Raw genomic sequence first — 19,533 nt, 5'->3', positions numbered from 1 at the left:
AGGCTTCTTCATTTGGTATCCATGATCCTACGTTTGCCCATGCTCCCCCAGTGCCCAATTGAACCGTTGGTGGCCCTGAGGGGAAGTACTGCCAAAGAACATTATGGGTGTGGTTTACAGTTGGAAGCGGGTCTGCTTTTTATTTAAATACACATTTTCATACTGTGCTTATGCACCAAAAATGAGAGAGAGGAGGAAAGGGGGGTGCCGGGAGAAAGAGAGAGAAGAGGAATTCGGGGAGCTGAGGGAGAGAGAAGGAAATAGGAGATCCAACATGGAAATTTAGGGAGAGCCAGGAGAGCGAGAGGAGGAATAGGGGGAACTGGGGGAGAGAGAAGGAATAGGGGGAGATGGCAGAGAGAGATACTTCATGTAGTTTTGGAGTGTGCAGAGAAGGCCTTACCTGGTCACCGTATGCAGCCCCCTGTGAAGCTGTTCCCTGATGCACTGTAGCTTGTGTCGGGGTCTCGTTAACGGCACTAGAACCCGGAAGTGCGTCTCCTCAGAATGACGTGTGCAGCGCTTCTCCTCGGCTTCTCATACAGCTCCGCCTCCCAGTCAGCTCATGCTTACCGGAATCAGAGTAGTCCATTCCAAGCCTCCTCTAAACAGAGGCACAGCTGTGGAGTCTGTCTGTGGAGTCTGTCATCAGAGGAGTCTGTCTGTCTGGGGCGGGGGACCAATTGAGTGATGGTGACTCACTGTAAAGCGGTGCTCGTCAGTCTGCGGCACACCGGCGCCCTCTACAAGGTAGCGCCCAATGCAGCCACGTACCTTGCGTATTGGTAGGACCGGCACGGGATCCTTTTTATCAAAACATAGCATAAACATCTCTATTCACTATATCAGGCCTGGCCTACACGTGGCTCTCCACTTGTTGTGAAAATACAAGTCCCAGCATACCCTCCCACCAATCAGCTGGTAAAACATGCTGGGACTTGTAGTTTCACACCAGCTGAAGATCAATGAGACGTTTACTTCATTGGCTTATGATAGCGATGCAGTTCTGCCTTACAAAACCCATTTATCCCTGTGCTCTATCCAACGTAAGTAACATCTCTGAATTTCCCATTTTGCTATATTAATGGTCTGTTGCTTTTATACCCTTCTCTTTTTTTGCTTCTTGTTGTAGACTTCTCTGTTTCCCGTTTGTACAATCTACTTAGAAGGTCCTCTATATTTTTTTATTTTGTTTAATTATTTTTTAATTCTTAAAATTAATCAGCATATAATCAAATAAGATAATACAAATCAATGTGTGTGACGGAAGACATATACACGGGGTGGTTTGCAGTACGAAAGCCAGTGAGATAGGGGCCTATGGCATAGGTGCTTTATCATTTTTCTCTGGAAAAGTTGAAGGAACTGTAAAAAGTTCTTATTGGGAATTCCAAATTTAATTGTAATACCCACAAGAGAAGGGTATGAGTTCTCTCAAGTTATTCCATTCATATATCTGATGCCACCAGATACCAGGGACCAAATTAGGATAAATCTGAAGGAAGCTCTGGGTTATTGGTCAGTGGGATTGTTTCAGAATGATGAGGGGGATAACCTGTATAAGCAGTTGGCCGGATCCCAATTTCCAGAGTGGGACACTAGTGAGTTTTCAGGGCGGCTTTTGGATGTCACAGCTATAAAAGCCAGAGAATAAAAGAAGGTGAGGCTGTCCCAGACCGTTAACATTTAGAATTGTCCACATTCTTAAAGTTCCATAAATGCATTGAGCACAGCAAAGTTCTGTTGCTTGAAATTCATGGTACCCAGACCTCTGCTCTGTGATATCTTCTAAAAGACCTAAAAGCGTACCCAAAGATGTTTACCCCTCCATATGAAATGCAATGTTTGATGCTGAAGGTATTTGAATACATAAATGAGAAAAAGGATGGTTCGGGGTGGGAGTGTACACAAAATACAAAAGTTTAGGGTGTACATTTGATTTAATAGTGTTTAAATATGGCCAGCCAGGAAATAAACTGGTGGTATCAGAGGATGAATTTTCATCTAATCTAAGGGAGAAATTGAGGGAAATTTGCCTGGAGCAATAATAATTAACCTCTGAACACATAAATGCCAATATATTTGATCTTCTTTTGATGCCAGGTAAAGCGAAATGCCTGTTTCAGGGAAAAACCTTACCATCATGTCAAGTTAGAAGTCCAGAACCTTTGTCTTTTGGGGGGTTGATTTTGTGTCCCAATAGCTGACCATATAGATCAGTCTCTTTATCAAGGTCAGCATGAGAGCCATTTTCTCTTCTTTGATCCCCACCTGTCACGCTCCGGACTATTAAAAACACTTTCCTACTGTTCTGGTGCCTGTCCCAGGATAGCACAGAATTCCTCTCATGCTGCACATTGCTGTCGGCTGGTGCTGAGGTCTGTCTGTGCTGCTCCTGCCCTATCTGCTCAGTGTCCTGTTTCTGAGCATGGAGATGGCTCTCTACCTCACAGCGTGTTTTCCCAGCATGATGGCACACAGGCTGCATGCAAGAGTTCCCTCCTAAACAATAGTATGGGTGCAGCCATGTTGGACTCCCAAACCAGCTGATTACAGCATCCAATCCCTGGGAATCCTCCCCTATAAACTCCAACTTGCAAATGCTGCATTCGCAATGCCATTGCACGACTAACATACGCACGACCTCTGCCTACGCTCACATTCATAACACCGCCCACACCAGGCCAAACATCCAACATATCAAAGGACATCGAACCCACACCCAGCATTGCAGCAGGTCAGACTTTACTCACAAATTGCTCGCTTTTCAGGTCACGTGGAAAGCTCAGGCTAATTTTTGCATGGCCATGCAACGGCGTTCAAACGCACAGGCATGCCTGCGTTTCCTCGACCACCCATCACCACCCCCAAATGCTCTCTGCCTGTCAAGTCAATCTGCTAATGCCATGTATGGAGTCCGTGGTGTCTGTGCATTCGCAGTGGTGATTTTGTTCAGTACGCAACAATCAACCAATAGCATACACATTAGCAACTGCGATCCAAGCAGTTGCTAGTACAACGTCGCTTCTTGCTGAAGTTACAGCTCTGTGCTGAGCTCCCAGGTACTCTGTATCTGAACGGTCCCTGGGCCTGATTCAGCAAGAAATGCACGGATGCAGACGCACGCAATCAGCCGATGTTCGCGGTCTATGCATGCGTCTGGTTCGCAGTGTGCAAACTGCTCACTGCGTCTGCAAAAGCAAACATAGTAAATACTCAAACCCAGGGAAAAGTGATTGACAGGAAGTGCCGTTTGTGGGTGGATATGGGGATTGGTCGGCTGAACGCAGGCGTACCAGTGCATTCGCCCCCCATTAAAGGTCTGTGCATAAATTGGCCACTGAGATGCTGGACGCAGCCTGGCATCCCTCTGCATGCAGGGAGTCTCTCTACTCCTGTGGCAGGGTCAGGTCTACCTTTAGTCTGCGTGCGGATCCGATGTTATTCAATGTTCCCAGTGTTTTCTCAGCCATGCGCATCAGTACGGATGTTAGCGGAGGGTAAAGGGGGGCGGCATTATGTAGTGCTGGGCGTCTGCATCTTTGTGCTGTGATTGCCGTGCTTATGCAATCATTAGCATTTTCTCACAGCGGCCAGGTGCATGCGTTTCCATCCTTGCTGAATCAGGCCCCCAGTCCGTATCTAGTTCCTATATCTGGCAAACAAATATCCTATACCATCTTGCATACCAGTCTGGTTTTTACCACCTGAGAGTTGTTCTTACAACAATCTGTTCCAGCCAATACTTCCAACCGCCGGTCTCATCTGATGTTTCCACATCGGACTCATATTAATTTAAGTTCTTCAATTCATCAACATCAGTCCCAAACGATCAAGTTCATCAATTCATCAACATCGGACTCGTATCAATTAAGTTCTTCAATTCTTCAACATCGGTCTCAAACCGATCAAGTTCATCAATTCTTCAACATTGGATTCAAATCCATCAAGTTTTTCAAATCATCAACATCGGTCTCAAACTGATCCAGCTCTCAATCCAGCATAATCGGTCGTATTCTGCTCATTCATTCAGTATTATCATCTGCAGTTCTCATTCCAGTCTGCTTATCACTCTGTCATCCTCTGCATTTCCTCTACCTCCTCACAGCAATACATGAGGAAGTCATGGTTCAAGCCACCCAGGTTTATTCACACCTCCCAAGTTTCTTCTTCAGCCTCCCACACGTGTTTCAGCTCAAACCAACCCTCAGATGTGAAACCACCTTTACAACTATTACATTCTGATTTGCTTGTATTCCTCTTGGAAGAGGTTCTATAATTGGCACAAAAACTAGTGGGGAGAGGTGGCAAACTTGTTATGTGCTGTTAGCAAACTGGATGGGGATGAGGTTAAAATGCTTGAGATTTTCATAGAAGTCAAACAATACAGTTCTCAATAAAAATGTAATTTTAATGGCAATAAACTGTTATTTGCAGTTTTAGAGGTTCTTAGAAGCTGCACATATGGCCCTCTCTAAGTGTGATTTTGGTGAGCAATGAATGCCGCCAGGCTTTTTGTAAAGATGTGATGGACCTACTTACCTACCTGTACCTCAGGTAGTAGGTGGTGGTCAGGTAGATTGTTTTGCACCGTTATGGCTTCTGGCAATGGAGTGGTGTCTTAACCAGAGGCATATTATGCGGTGGAGAAGGCTCTATGTCCTAGCTTTCTGGGTGAGTTTGTTGTCACCTTGTGAACTCCCACTTGTGCAAGCTGGTGTGCAAGAAGGGAAGCACATGTTACCCGGAAAGAGGGGAACGACAGCGGCTGCCACATTTAGAAGCCCAGCTTGCAGGGGGAACTTTTAGCAGGGAGGTTTTGTTGTTTACTGCAGGGTGACTGTGATGGGGGAATATACATTAGGCTGTGTTAGCCAATATGTCGCATTCAGCTCTATTTCTGTTTGCTGTGGGGGAGTTTTGATTAGCCACCCACAGAAGGGAGGAATGGTTCAGGGTGACCCCCATCATGCATGCATGCATGGTGTACCTGCATCTATGTAATATGTAGACATGCTTCTACCATGGTGCTCTGGAAAATCTTTTACTGTAATATGAGCAGAAATGGTGCCCTGGTTAAACAGCCCAGTGTGAACACTACCTTTGATCCAAACATTACCGACTTTTGCAGTATTTTTTACAGAGAATGTGGTGCCGTTCTGTGTAACCCATAATTGTATAGCACAGACAAATATTTGATTTCGCTGCAAATACAATGTTCAGGATACAGAGCTAAAATTAGTTTAGACTTTAGCTGAAAAGCAAATGTTTTGAAAAAATATTCTGCACATATTGAATTCAAACTCTATTTGATAAAGTATAACACATTTGATATATTCCTAATGTTATTTGAACATGGGCAAATTGAGAAAAGCTTTTTTAATGGCCAATACTGTAGCCCAGGGGTTCCCAACCACGGTCCTTAAGGCACACTAACAGTCCAGGTTTTAAGGATAGCCATTTTTGAGCACTGGTGTCTTAATTAGTACCTCAGTTATTTTGATTTAACCCTCTGTGCTCAAGCATGGATATCACTAAAACCTGGAGAGTTAGTGTGCCTTGAGAACTGAGGTTGGGAAACACTGCTATAGCCTCTTACTTCATTTATCACAGGTGTGTTGAAAGGTTATGTCAAGCTGCGACCGCAATAACAATTACGCACGCAGTCTCATTGCGAAGATATGCTAATGATTGCAATCGCATTGCCATACGCAGCCTAACATAAGGACTCCCACATCCCCTTACTCACATCCGTAATACTTATCAAAATAGCGAAACCATCGGTAACATTGAGTACCATCGCAGCCTCACGCACACTTGCACAAGGTCTGACTCAGAAATTGCTAACCTCAGCACACGCAGTGAAAGCCCAAGCTTCACATGGCACCGCACTGGCTAATTTATGTACGCCCCTGCAACGGCGTCCAAACGCGCTGGAACGCCTGCGTTTCACCGACCACCCCCCTGTCGACACCCCCAAATGGTACTTCCTGTCAATCACTCTGCAATGCGTCTGCGTAGTCCCTGAGATCGCAGTCCTGATCGCAGCGGAGTCTTCGGAGAACGCAACAATCGGCCGATTGCGTGCGTAATCGAAGTTGCAATCACTAGTAATTCAGGCCCTTTGTTTTCAATTGTTTATTTTCATTGAAATAGCTTCATTATTTTTTTTATTTATTTTCCATAGTCCAAAGAAATTCACATTGCAATTGTTTTTCTTTTTATAGCTTATTGCAATTTTTATTTTATCATATATGTGTTAAAAATATACTTTCTGTGATTCTTCTTACGGTTACGTCATACAACTAGGTCAGCATTAAAACCATAAGGAGCCACAATGCTCTTTTTTTGCCTTTTGCCCTGTTTTGTTCACACAATTTAACTAGCAGCAATTCATTTGTAAAGATTATTTTTAGAGCAATTTAAGCTATATTCAATTTTAATGATTGTGTCCCTCGAATCTTTATACAAACTTTCAAAGTTGTTTAGCTTGGAGTACTCAAATACTTTAGTTATTGTCTGCAGTTCTGTTGGAAACTATCTGACCATATGTTTTTGTCATCTATCCAAATATTAGAGTTTGTTTCTTGAAGAAGAGTAATGAATTTGAGGATAGAACTGCTGTGGTCAAGTTGGAAGATAATGAAGAAGAGGAAGAGTTTGAAAGCTATGCATCAGGCTTCAAAGGCCATGTACGGTACGGACGAGGAAAATATAACAAAATACATGACGTTAGAGTTAAAAATCTGATATTAACTGGTGGAGAGGTTTTATACTTGATGTTTTAAAGTCCATTGTAGATCAGATCATGTGAAATTCAGTAGCCAATCGGTTATATCAAGAAGAGAGCAGAATCTTTACAAAGTTCCGGATCCAAAGTTTTTAGGCTTCTATGATTTTTTCCATCCCTTTAAATGGTTTTTGAGTTTAGTTGATTTTTTTGTAGATTACATTTTGTATAGTACATTACTGCATTAAAAGTCTGTGTTTCTACTTCAGGGTCCATAGGGGTCCACATGGTGACCTTGGGGTATAGCTGGATCCTGGATCCTCGGGCACCACGGAGTTAAAGCTTTTAGCTGCTCCCAGGATGCACTTGGGTCCAACCTCCCCTATACCCCGCCCCCGAGCCACAGGCACCTCAGTTTTAGATGGTGCCCGGCCGGAGTCGGGTCACCCTGCGGGGTGGGCTGCAGGAGCAGCCCCCTAAAGCTTTTAATTTTTTATTTAACTTAGTTAAATTTATTTATTTTTTACTATAAGTTTTTTCTCTAGAGCAGCAGCGCTGGGCTGTCTGTACAGACGCCCACGCTGCCGCTCCTTCTCCCTGCTGGCGCTGCGACACCAGCACTGAACTGGGGATCGCGGCGGGGGAAGCCAGAGTCTGTACTAGCCGGACTCTGGTTTCCCCCGGGACTGCTGCCGGAAGACGCCGGGGAGATCAGGTAAGCCGCGCACCGCTGATTAGCGGCGGTGCGCGGGTTCCTTTCAAATGCAGTCCCATGCCCCCGGTCTAGGGGACAGACCGGGGGCGCTAGCGGTGGCGGCGGGCCCCCCCTCCAGCGGAGGCATACCCCGCCAGACCACTAGACCACCAGGGTTAATATCGCGGCAAGCGGGATGCCGGCAACCCGGGGGTTAATATGCTAGCCAGGGGAGGAAGCCTTCCCTGTCTAGCGGCTCCTCCCCTCAGCTCAGCGCGCCTTTCAGCTCGGAGTCTGGCGTCGCTGAGCTGCAGCTACTCGGGCCACTCCTCCTCTGAGGTCTCCAGCGGCCATTTTCTCTGTGGCAGCGTGGATACTCTCAGGGAGCACGCGGACCGGTCCCCCTGTGTACCTCTCCCCTGCAGAAGGACAGTGTACACAGCGCTATAGCCCTCCCAGACACTGAATCTGGGAGGTTGATTGTAGTGGAAAGGTGCAGTGAGTATATCTTCCTGCATGGTATGTGACTTTTGCTAGTGCTACCTGTCTGTGTCTTTTTTCTACTTACTGTCAGCCTGTACCTATCCCTTTCCTTCTCCTACAAGCCCTACAGGTGTGCGGGGGAAGGGTGTTTCTACTGACCTCACCTATATAGATCACGTATTTGTGAGGTCCGTCACATACAGTTGTGTGCTACACGGTGCCATATTGTGGGCTGTTGTTCAGCACACTGGTGAGTGCGCACGTTTTCTTCCTAAGTCATGTCTGAGGAGGAGATTGAGCACTCCGGGGCTCCAACATTGTTCTCCTGCAGGCGCTGTTCTGCAGGAGTGGATAGGGAGGATTTGTCACAGGACGGCCTGTGCGGACGGTGCCAGGCGGTCCCTGGTACGTCTAAACCTCCCATTTCGCAGGAGCCACCATGGGCGATGTTTTCCCAGGTGCTGGTGTCCATCGCGGACCGTCTGTCGGTCCCGACTGCCGCCCCTACTAGGGCGTTGCCCCAGCCTGCCATCCCCCATTCCCCGGGTGTCCCACAATTATTGCAGACTCCCCCGGGGTCTCAGCCTGTTGGTCCCTATGCGGGGTTGCCAATGTGGCACAGCCGTCTGTGGTGCCGTTTCAGGCTCCTGTGACAGCTCCTCCACCCTGGGTGGATGCGCTTTCCCACACTGTCCAAGATTTGGCGGCAGCATCTTCGGCTTTTCAGTCGATGTTGCGCAGTGACGTGCCCTCCAGGGCGTCTAAACGCTCAGTCATGGCACAGGCTGCGCATCTTTCGGATTCTGAGGGGTTCTCGGATGATGGTGAGGTACAGGATGACTCAGCCTCAGATGCCTCAGTCCAGGAGGTAGACACTAAGTCTTCCATCAATGTGCGGGCTCTGGTTAAGGCGGTTGAGGATGAGGCACCCGCTCCCAAGTCAAGGTATCCTAGTTTTAAAAAAGCTAAGGTTACTTCTACAGCGTTCCCCTTGTCTGATCAGTTGACTGATCACATGGCGGTGGCCTGGCAGACGCCCAGTAAGCGTTTCCTGCCACAGAAACGCTTGGCGTCCAATTATCCATTCCCGGAAGCGCATTGTAAGAAATGGGAAACTCCGCCTGCAGTCGATTCCCATGTAACACGCCTCATCAGGAGTGCTACTTTGCCATTGCCGTCTATATCCTCGCTGAAGGATCCTACGGACAGGAAGGTGGAGACTTGTCTAAAGTCTATTTATTCTCTCTCAGGGGCTGTAGCCCGGCCGTCCATGGCCATCTCCTGGGTGGCCAAGGCCATTGAGGGGTGGGCCAACGCCTTGGAGGACACGTTTACGGATGAATCTCCGGACGTCCAGGGGGCGTTGTTAGGACAGATGAGAGATGCCGCCTCCTACATTGGAGAAGCATCTTTGGATGCAAGCCTGTTGACCTCTAGGGTTTCGGCGGCAGCAGTGTCTGCTCGTAGATCCTTGTGGTTGCGGTCTTGGAGAGCAGACGCGGATTCAAAGAAAGGCTTGGAGGCCTTACCTTTTAATGGGGAATTACTATTTGGTCCGGACCTGGACAAAATAGTAGATACCCTGGCAAAATCCAAGTCAGCCTTCCTCCCTTCAGCTACTACACCTGCTAAGGTCCGGAGCTCAGCGTTTCGTTCCTTTCGGGTTCAGGGCAAGGCAAAGGGTCAGTCCTTCCCGAGGCAGTCCGCACCCAAGACCGCCTCAAAGCCAAAGAAGCAAGCCTGGAGTGCTAGGCGCCCTTCTTCCAAGCCAGAAGATAAGCCTTCTGCGTGATGGGACGGGCCTCCCTCTGGGGGACCCCAGAGTGGGAGGCCGACTTCTTCAATTCGCCCAGTGCTGGCACAATACCACCACGGATGCCTGGGTGCGAGAAGTGGTCTCCCAGGGGTACGCCCTGTCTTTTCGGCACAGGCCGCCTTGCCAGTTTTTTTGCACAAGTCCTTCTCAGGACAAAACCAAGGCCTTGCAGGTTCAGGAAGCCATAGAGGCCTTGCTGACGGCGGGGGTCATTATACCCGTACCACAGTCTCAACGTGGGATGGTGTATTACTCTACGCTGTTTCTGGTGCAGAAACCCAATGGCTCTCATCGCCCCATCCTCAATTTGAAGTCCCTGAACAGGTTTCTCAGGGTTCCCAAATTCAGGATGGAAACTTTGCGTTCCATCATACTGGCGATGGAACCGGGGGATTATATGGTCTCCCTGGATATCCAGGACGCCTACCTCCATGTGCCTATAGCAACATCGCACCAACGGTTTCTGCGGTTTGCTATTCTCCACAACCACTACCAATTCAGGGCTCTACCCTTTGGTCTCTCCACGGCACCAAGGGTATTTACCAAGGTGATGGCGGTCATGGCGGCTCACCTTCGGAGCCAGGGGATACGGTTGCTACCGTATCTAGATGACCTCCTCTTGCTGGCAAGCTCCCCGGAGGTACTGATCCAGCATCTCCACCTGACGGTCGCTTGTCTACAGGCGCACGGCTGGTTGATCAACTGGAAGAAATCCTCCCTCATCCCATCACAACGGATGGTTCATTTGGGGGCCCTGCTGGACTCTCGTCAGCAACGGATTTTTCTGACTCCAGAGAAGGTCTCCTCCTTACAGCTGCGGATTCACAGTTGTCTGAGCAGTGGCAGAGTGTCGGTGCACTCAGCGATGAGAGTTTTGGGGTCCATGGTGTCGGCATTCGACATGGTGGAGTTTGCCCAGTTCCATTCCAGGCCCCTGCAGGGGCTGATTCTTTCAGAATGGAACGGATTGCCACACAGGATCCGCTCTCAGATGCTGGTGTTGTCCTCGGAGGTGCGTCTGTCCCTAGCCTGGTGGCTGCAGACAGCGCATCTCCTGGAGGGGCGCCCCTTTTGGATCCCGGAATGGGTTCTGCTCACGACAGATGCCAGTCTCCGGGGTTGGGGGGCGGTGACAGGCTCCTTGTCACTTCAGGGTCGTTGGTCGGCGGAGGAAGCGATTCTTCCCATCAACATCCTGGAACTGCGGGCAGTATACAGAGCCCTGCAGTCGTCCGGCACCGCTCTTCACGGAAGGGCCGTTCAGGTGCAGTCAGACAACGCCACCACGGTGGCGTACATCAATCACCAGGGAGGGACTCGCAGTTGAGCTGCGATGTCGGAGGTGTCCCGCGTCCTGGCTTGGGCGGAGCGCTATCTTCCAGCTCTCTCGGCAGTTTTCATCCCAGGAGTCCTCAATTGGGAGGCAGACTTCCTCAGCCGTTACGATGTGCATCCCGGGGAATGGTCGCTTCATCCAGAGGTATTCCAACTACTCGTGGACAAGTGGGGGCTGCCAGAGCTGGACCTGATGGCGTCCCGTTACAATCACAAGCTGCCTGTGTACGGGTCAAGGACAAGGGACGCAGGCGCAAGTCTGATAGACGCGCTGTCGGTGAAATGGCTGTTTCAACTGGCTTACTTGTTCCCTCCGATATCTCTGCTGCCTCGGGTCCTGCGCAAGTTCAAACAGGACGGAGGCACACTGATCCTGGTGGCCCCAGCGTGGCCCAGAAGGCCGTGGTACTCCGATCTGCGGAGCCTATTCATCGACGCTCCGTACCTCCTACCTCAACAGTGGGACCTGTTGTCTCAGGGGCCCTGTCTTCACCCGGATCTGGGTCGACTATCTTTGACGGTGTGGCTCTTGAGACAGCCGTCCTGAGGTCTCGGGGCTTTTCTAGCTCCGTTATTACCACCATGCTGAGGGCGCGCAAGCCTGCTTCCGCGAGGATCTATCACAGAGTGTGGCACACTTACTTTCAGTGGTGCGAGGCCAGAAACTATGATCCCCAGGTGTTCCGAGTTTCGCGTATTCTGGCTTTCCTTCAGTCCGGTTTGGACTTAGGATTACGTCTTTCTTCACTGAAGGTACACGTGTCTGGTCTGTCGGTGTGGTTCCAGCGCAGGATCGCTGCTATGCCGGACGTACACACCTTTTTCCAGGGTGTTTTGAGAATCCAGCCTCCCTTTGTGCCACCTGTGGCCCCGTGGGATTTGGCGGTGGTTCTTAGGGCCTTACAGGGTCCTCCTTTTGAGCCCTTGGAGTCAGTGGAGCTCAAGTGGCTAACTTTTAAAACTGTTTTCCTCTTGGCAATTGCTTCTGCCAGGAGGGTTTCAGATTTGGGGGCGCTTTCTTGTCGTCCCCCTTTTCTGATTTTTCATCAGGACAGAGCGGTGCTTCGCACTCGTCCTGATTTCCTGCCTAAGGTGGTTTCCAGGTTCCACATTAATCAGGAAATTGTTGTACCAGCCTTTCAGTCACCTGATCTTTCGGCTGGGGAGACTTCCTTAGACGTTGTAAGGGCACTCCAGGTTTATGTGGACCGGACTAGTTCTGTGAGGAAGTCGGATTCTTTGTTTATCCTCTTTGGTTTTCACAAGAGGGGTTGGCCTGCCAACAAACAGACTCTAGCCCGTTGGCTTCATTCTGTTATTATTGAGGCTTATATGCAGGAGGGTTTACCTGTTCCAGCCTCTGTTAAGGCTCATTCCACTCGGTCCGTGGGCCCTTCTTGGGCTGCTAGCCGTGGCGCCTCTGCTGTTCAGCTCTGTAAGGCGGCCACCTGGTCTTCCATTCAGACCTTTTTGAGGTTCTATGCGTTTGACACCTTTGCCTCTCAGGATGCATCCTTTGGGCGCCGGGTTCTCCTATCAGCACAGGAGCGTCCCCGCCCTTAGTTGGACTGCTTTGGGACATCCCCAAGGTCACCCTGTGGACCCCTATGGACCCTGAAGTAGAAAACAAGAGATATGGTAAGAACTTACCTTTGTTATCTCTGTTTCTACGAAGTCCATAGGGTCCACAGGGCACCCGCCCTGACGCACCTGGCTTCATATGGGCTCTGTGACTGGTCACCGGTTTTCCGTCTCCCATTTCTGTGAGTATGGTTCTTGTGTGTTCCAGTCTTCCTTCTCTCTGTTTCGTCTCCTCCGGCCTTGGCTGCTTACCAACTGAGGTGCCTGTGGCTCGGGGGCGGGGTATAGGGGAGGTTGGACCCAAGTGCATCCTGGGAGCAGCTAAAAGCTTTAACTCCGTGGTGCCCGAGGATCCAGGATCCAGCTATACCCCAAGGTCACCCTGTGGACCCTATGGACTTCGTAGAAACAGAGATAACAAAGGTAAGTTCTTACCATATCTCTTGTTTTTGAAGTTTACCCGAACATTGTAAATTTCCATACCAAGCACTACTATATTATAGGTACAAATGAGTAAAAATTCAGTCCTATTGAGATGTGTAGTGTGTTAATGACAAGTTCCTGAATAACCTACAAGCTATAGCAATTTAAACAAAGGAATCACTTCTTTTAAAAACAAGATTTTTTTAAACAAGATTTAAACTTGAAAAGAATGTTTTACGTAATTTTGAATAAAGGTGGTTTTGTTTTTAATAATGCCATTTTATCTCTCCACTTTCCCACTATCCTGTGGATGTACCTGTTGTTGACTTCCTAGTAGTGTATACATTTTTGCAAATAACATAGCAAAATATTTTCCTTGATCTAATTAAATCATATCTCTATATCTAAACTGCTGGGAGCAATGGCTACATAAACAATAATGTCCTCATACACCTAGCCTCCATGCAGCATGAGATGTCTGGCGCATGTGAGTTGCCAGGTCCAGTGTGACTCGACTTTCGAGGAGTATCTTTTTTGCCAAAAAATGCCTCTTAGTAACAAACTGGTTCGGCAACGCTTCCTGAGACTGCACTGATTAATTTGATATGTGACACTTGTATATCTGTGTGCGACTAAATCTTTATACAAAACACAGCAGAATTTGGCGTGAAAAAAAGCAACGGCCCTGCCACGTAGCGCTCCGTTTACAGATTCATACTCAGTCATATAAGTGTCGCATATCAAATTTAATCAGTGGAGTCTTAGGAAGCGGTTTGTCGTGACTGTTTGTGACTAAGATGCATTTTTGGGCAAAAAAGCCACAAAAAAATGCGCTTGGTGCAAGCCATTTCAGACGGGACCTGACGCGCCAAGAAGGGCTGTTCGCTGCTAGGTTGGCAGTTAGTCTATGGAGGTACCAGATCAATCCAGGAGTTGATAGAAAAATGTGGGGTCGCTCAAATATACCTGATGGCAACAATTAAAAAGACCAAAGTAGATTCTGTTCTCTTATAGATCACAAGTCCGATGGATTAGATGCTCTGACAACACTGGAATTTCATACTGGAGTATGTGGTACATCTCGTCATCTCTTTGCTCACATACTAAAGAAAATAAATTTTAAAAAGGCAGTCGAAGTAATAATAGTTCTTTACTGGCCTTACCAGCTTGCTTACAGTAGCATGGGAAATGGAACAGTCGTGGCCTCTCTGACTTTGGCCAGATCTGTTTTGTCAAAGGCCTGTCTTTCACTCAAATCCAGAGACTTTGGGCCTGATTCAGAGATACATGCAAAAGAGCATGCAGCAGCGTCTATCGGTAGCCATCCATTTTCAAATGTATGCAAAGGTCTTCAAATTCCATCCCTGGTGTACATTTGTGCGGCCTAATGTGCAAGGACTGAGATGCCCACACTTAGTGTCCGTGCACACCATAATACTGATTGGTGCTTCCTTATACACCCCCATCGGTCACACCATTTAAACTTGCACCAGCACTAAGACTGGTGCTGTTTCTGTGTCTGACCATGGCCTTCTGTGCTTGCTGCTGTGCTTTGCATTGACACACCCGCGATACTCCCGTAATAAGTCCACTGGAGGTACCATTTTTGCATACACTGCTATTCACCCTACCGGAATGCTCATCACTTTTCCATGACCTTTCTGATATCATCTGACCAGACTGCAACTTACACTACAAGACTGCAAGTGTGCAGAATTTTTTCCGCATGCAGTTACACGTAATCATTCAACTACGTGAATATCGGCATTGCGTGCAGCTGTAAATCAGGCCCATTTTCTTTAAAAGCATGGGGATTGAAATGGAATATAGAACAAAGATTGGAAATAAAGAAAGAGAAATTATTCAGTGTTGTATTATTGCAGTGTCTCAAATACATTTATACTCCATATTAATTGATCCAGTTACTGTTAGCATAGTGCAGATAATAGATTTCCTACAGGTACATTATAAAACGTGTCTTCCTGTTAGAAAATTAAAGATGCTGATCTCTGCACTTGGTGTGTTCTTAAACACAATATTAGTGTTAGCTAATCTAGTAAGAGTATTTCTTCAAGTAACTAAAAGTATGTATCTGCATATCAACCTTTTTGTAGCACCAGTGGGTCTTGGTCTGGTCTCAGAAGTATACTACCAGAACTCTTTGAACGTTTACAGGAACCATTATTGCTCACACTTTTGGGGCGATGTCTGGTAGCTATCACATCTGCTAGAAGAGAGATGGGGGGAGGCTTCCAGCATTGTTTTGCAGAACTATTTCGGAAAATGTATGCAGATACTTGTTCCGAAATCTGTCTTTCCTACTCAAGTTAGTTTCCACATTTCATATATCTGAAGAATTGTACTTCCAGATCTTTGTCCAAAAGCAACTATTGAAAGTGGGAGAACTTTAAATACTTAGATCAATTACTCAAGAACAAAGGAATTCAGGAAAACAGATGGTATCTTTGTGTATTCCCTGTATGGTCTCATCAAATGCAACCTTTGTATAAGGATTTCTTGCAAGATGAGACTCCTAAGAGAAATGGATGTGATTTGCTAAAGCTACTTACTACTGAAAGCGCATTCCACAATGATGATGGAAACCTCCTGGATACATACGGCTTAGGCTTCAGCAAATTATGCAAAGCAACGGGGTGGTCATTGCTTTATTTCTTTTTCAAATTGGATGTAGTCAGGATCCTGGCGGTCAGAATTCCAATGGTCATCACAATACTGGCTCCAGTATCCCGACGGTTAGTATTCGGGTCAATATTAGAGTTAAAGTTAGACTGCGTGAGGGGTCGGTTAGGATTAGGCTGCCAAAGGGGATGGTGAGGGTTAGGATTAGGCTGCGGGAGGGGGGGTTAGGGTCAGGTTTAGGGTTAGAATACTCACCAACATGCATAGGAATTTTAACCGTCGGGAATCCGGAGATGGCATTGTGACCATCTAGACTCTGGCCTTATTCAAACAATAAATGATTTTTCTATGCCTGGATTGATTAGTGTTTGCTATACTGGGTTATTGCTTTTGTATCCCATTTGCTAAGGCTGCCATGGAGTCTAAGGAGGGTATAAACAATTTATACTGACCAACATTTTAATTACTTTGAAGTACTTAATGTCAGACCACAATATTACCTCCCATGTTATGTGTTTCAATATTTTAAGAGGCAGCTTTTAAAGTTGCTCAGAGACAATGAAAGAAGGGACAATTACACTATATACGTTCCTGTCTCTACTCACCTGACTAAGGATTAAACCATTTGTTAGGGTAGCAATGGAAATGTAATTATCATTGATTAACATTTGCTTATTTACATAACTGGTCTGGTAGCCCACAGCTGATTGAACACATAATTTACAATGACATATATAACAGTCTATGTGATGTAGCTATCAGTAAGGGTAGTATTGGTCAGGACTGTGACAGAATGCTGCCCACAATTACAGATAATTCCATATGGTCACTCAGGCATCATATTTCACTGTCCGAGAACCGAGTAAAGTACTGTGCTTGGTCTTTAACATAAGGCAAAGGTAGTTGTATCCTTTATGTAACGTTTAAGAAAAAATTTACAACCATGTTAAGAGACCTTTGACCCATAGTTTCTACTTCATACTCACCTTTATATGGAACCCCCTGGCTGCAATATATTTTTTATGCAGTCATTAATATATTGTTTGGGTTAAGCCCTATGCTTTCTCAGTTGTTTGGATTCTTAAACTAGTATTCTTTGTCTGCTTTCCAGGTGTGAAATGGAGTCTTCTCTTTCGTCTAAAAAGTGCAGCCCAATAATCCAAAGTACACCTCGGTAAATACATGATTGTTCCTTTTATTGAGTGGTTTGGTTAAACCTTCAAAGCAGTAATTCAAAGGCCAACATCTCACCCTTTTTTAATGTAAATAACATTTACATATTGTATGTTAGGTCAACCAACTTCAATATAATAGATTAATGGGTAAATGTGAGCAATTTTACTCTATTGAACAGGGTCTCAAACTCTGTCCTCAGGACCCCAAACAGTACATGTTTTCCAGGTTTCCTCACAGAATCGCAAGTAAAATAATTAGCTCCACCTGTGGATATTTTAAAATGTGTCAATGAGTAATGACTATACCTGTGCACCAACTAGGTGACTTGAAAAACGTGAACCATGTGGGGTTCTGAGGACCAAGTTTAAGAACAACTGCTCTATGGCATCACCTCCTGGAATGAGCATTTCAGCCTTGAGCTATTTATTTTATTTACTCATCCTTTAACAAGGTGGGTTGTCTAGTTTCCTTGATGGTCAGCTTTCCACCTATCGTTTTGTTTGTTTTTTAAGTCCCTTTGACCATTACAGCACACACATGTGATATTGGGAAAATCAAATAAAAAAATTGCCCAAAAAAAGAGTCCATCTGGGGGACACTGGAAACAATTGGTTAAGTTGGAAGGCTGAGGTGTAGGCACTAAGTGCCTGATTCAGACCCGCTCGTTAGGATGCGTTCGCATGCAGCCAGCCGATTTTTGCAATCTGCGCATACATATGCATCGCAGTGAGCGAACCAGGCCGAGCGATCGGGAAGCATTCGCTTGCTGCACATAGACTGCCCGGCTGATTGAGGGACAGGAGAAGCCGTTTGTTGGTGGTGACTGGCTGGCCGCTAGAAACGGGGGAGTGGAGGTGTGAACGCAGGCGTGCCCGAGTGTCAGAGGCATGCATAATTAAGAGGCAGCGTCATAGTACACGTCACTTGGCTGAAATTTACACTGAAGTACTCGCAGTGCTTGTGGCAGGGTATGGTCAACCACAAATGCTGCGATCGCATCCAATGGTACTGATGGTTGCATACACTTCCTGGAGATGACATGTGCAAGTGGGCGTCTGCATACACAATGCGATTGCACTCTAAGACATAGTGGGCGTGCTAATGCCTTGCCGTGCGATCACCTGCCTTGCTGAATTTACATACGCATCTAGCGAGCGTGTCTGAATTGAGCCCTAAGCACGAAATAGATAATTGAGACTGAATCTCCCCTTCATCTTAAACCCTTCCATCTCAGTTTTACTCTTCCAAAGCCTGATAGAGGACAATCGTGCATCATGCACAACAAAAGTAACAACAGGGAGAGAGCCCAGAGTCCCCCAGATGGAATGAAGGAATTGATTTTAAGTGAAGGTATAAAATTTAGTTTCCTCTTTTGTCCTATCTGGAGAACAATGAAAACAATGGGAGTTTCCAAAGCAAGTCCAAGAGGGAGGAGTATGTCCTGGTAATGCTGTGTCCGACCATAACTGATGACTTTAAAAGCAAAAGTGTGGAATCTGTAACATTTTGCAAAGGTGTGCACAGAGTTCCAAGTAGCCGCATTGCCCAAGAGCTGCTCACAGCCCTTGTAGAATGTGCCCTGATAGGATCTGGAACCAGCTGTCCCACAGACAAAGAACCCTGTCTAATAGTAGATCTAATCCACCAGCAAAAGGTTGCTTGGAAGCCGGGCAAAATTGCTTGTGAGCTTCAAATAAAGCTAAAAGACTGTCTTGCAAAAAGAAGCAGTCCGCTGCACACAAATGTGCAATGCCCTGACCACATCAAAGAAATGAAGAGAAGAATTCCCCTCTGAACAATTTGAGTGCCGAAATACTGGCAAAACAATCTCCTGATTTGATATAAAAACTCAAAACCATCTTCAGATGAAAAGACTGCATGTAAGCAAAACCATCATATCATGGTAAAAAATAAAACAATGGAGATTTACAAGAGAGCGCTGCCAGCTCAGAGACTTTCCTTGCAGAGGCTATAGCTGACAAAAAGCAACTTTCCACATAAGCCACCTTACGTCTGCTGCCTGAAAAGTTTTGAAAGAAGATTGATGTAACACCTCCAAAAAAAACATATTCAGATCCCATGGTGAAACTGGCAGAACATAGGGAGGCTGAGTTCTAACATTTTCATATTTTGGCCTCTATTCACCACCACAATGGCTTTGAAATGAAACAATCAAGATGTGCTTTAACTGCAGACTTTCAGATTTAATTTGAGGGTAATTACATCCAAATCAGGTGAACGGTGTAGGAATTACAACGGTTTCTATATGTGCCTCCCACTTTTTAAGGGGCCAAAAGTAATGGGACCATCAACTCAAAAGCTATTTCATGGACAGGTGTGGCTATTCCCTCGTTATTTCATTATCAATTAAGCAGGTAAAAGATCTGGAGTTGATTCTAGGTGTGACATTTGCATGTGGAATCAGTTGCTGTCGACTCTCAATATGAGATCCTAAGAGCTGTCACTATCAGTGAAGCAAGCCATCATTAGGCTGAAAACTCAAAACAAACCCATCAGAGAGATAGCAAAAACATTAGGTGTGGCCAAATCAACTGTTTGGAACATTCTTAAAAAGAAAGAACGCACCGGAGAGCTCAGCAACACCAAAAGACCCGGAAGACCACGGAAAACAACTGTGGTGGATGACAGAAGAAT

General features: G+C 46.5%; 1 protein-coding gene across 1 annotated transcript in view; it reads left to right on the top strand.

Annotated features, from left to right (window-relative positions):
* Window positions 1-19,533, top strand: part of ARID4B (AT-rich interaction domain 4B) — a 194,164-nt gene that overhangs the window by 156,756 nt on the left and 17,875 nt on the right. The window contains exons 17-18 of the mRNA XM_088472505.1: window positions 6,578-6,697; window positions 16,814-16,876. Coding sequence (XP_088328631.1) covers window positions 6,578-6,697; window positions 16,814-16,876 — 183 coding nt within the window. The remainder of the gene's footprint in view (window positions 1-6,577; window positions 6,698-16,813; window positions 16,877-19,533) is intronic.

This window comes from Taudactylus pleione, unplaced genomic scaffold, assembly GCF_031769625.1.
Source record: "Taudactylus pleione unplaced genomic scaffold, aTauple2 ptg000125l, whole genome shotgun sequence".
Classification (NCBI taxonomy): domain Eukaryota; kingdom Metazoa; phylum Chordata; class Amphibia; order Anura; family Myobatrachidae; genus Taudactylus; species Taudactylus pleione.
This window is presented reverse-complemented; position numbering and strand designations above follow the sequence as displayed.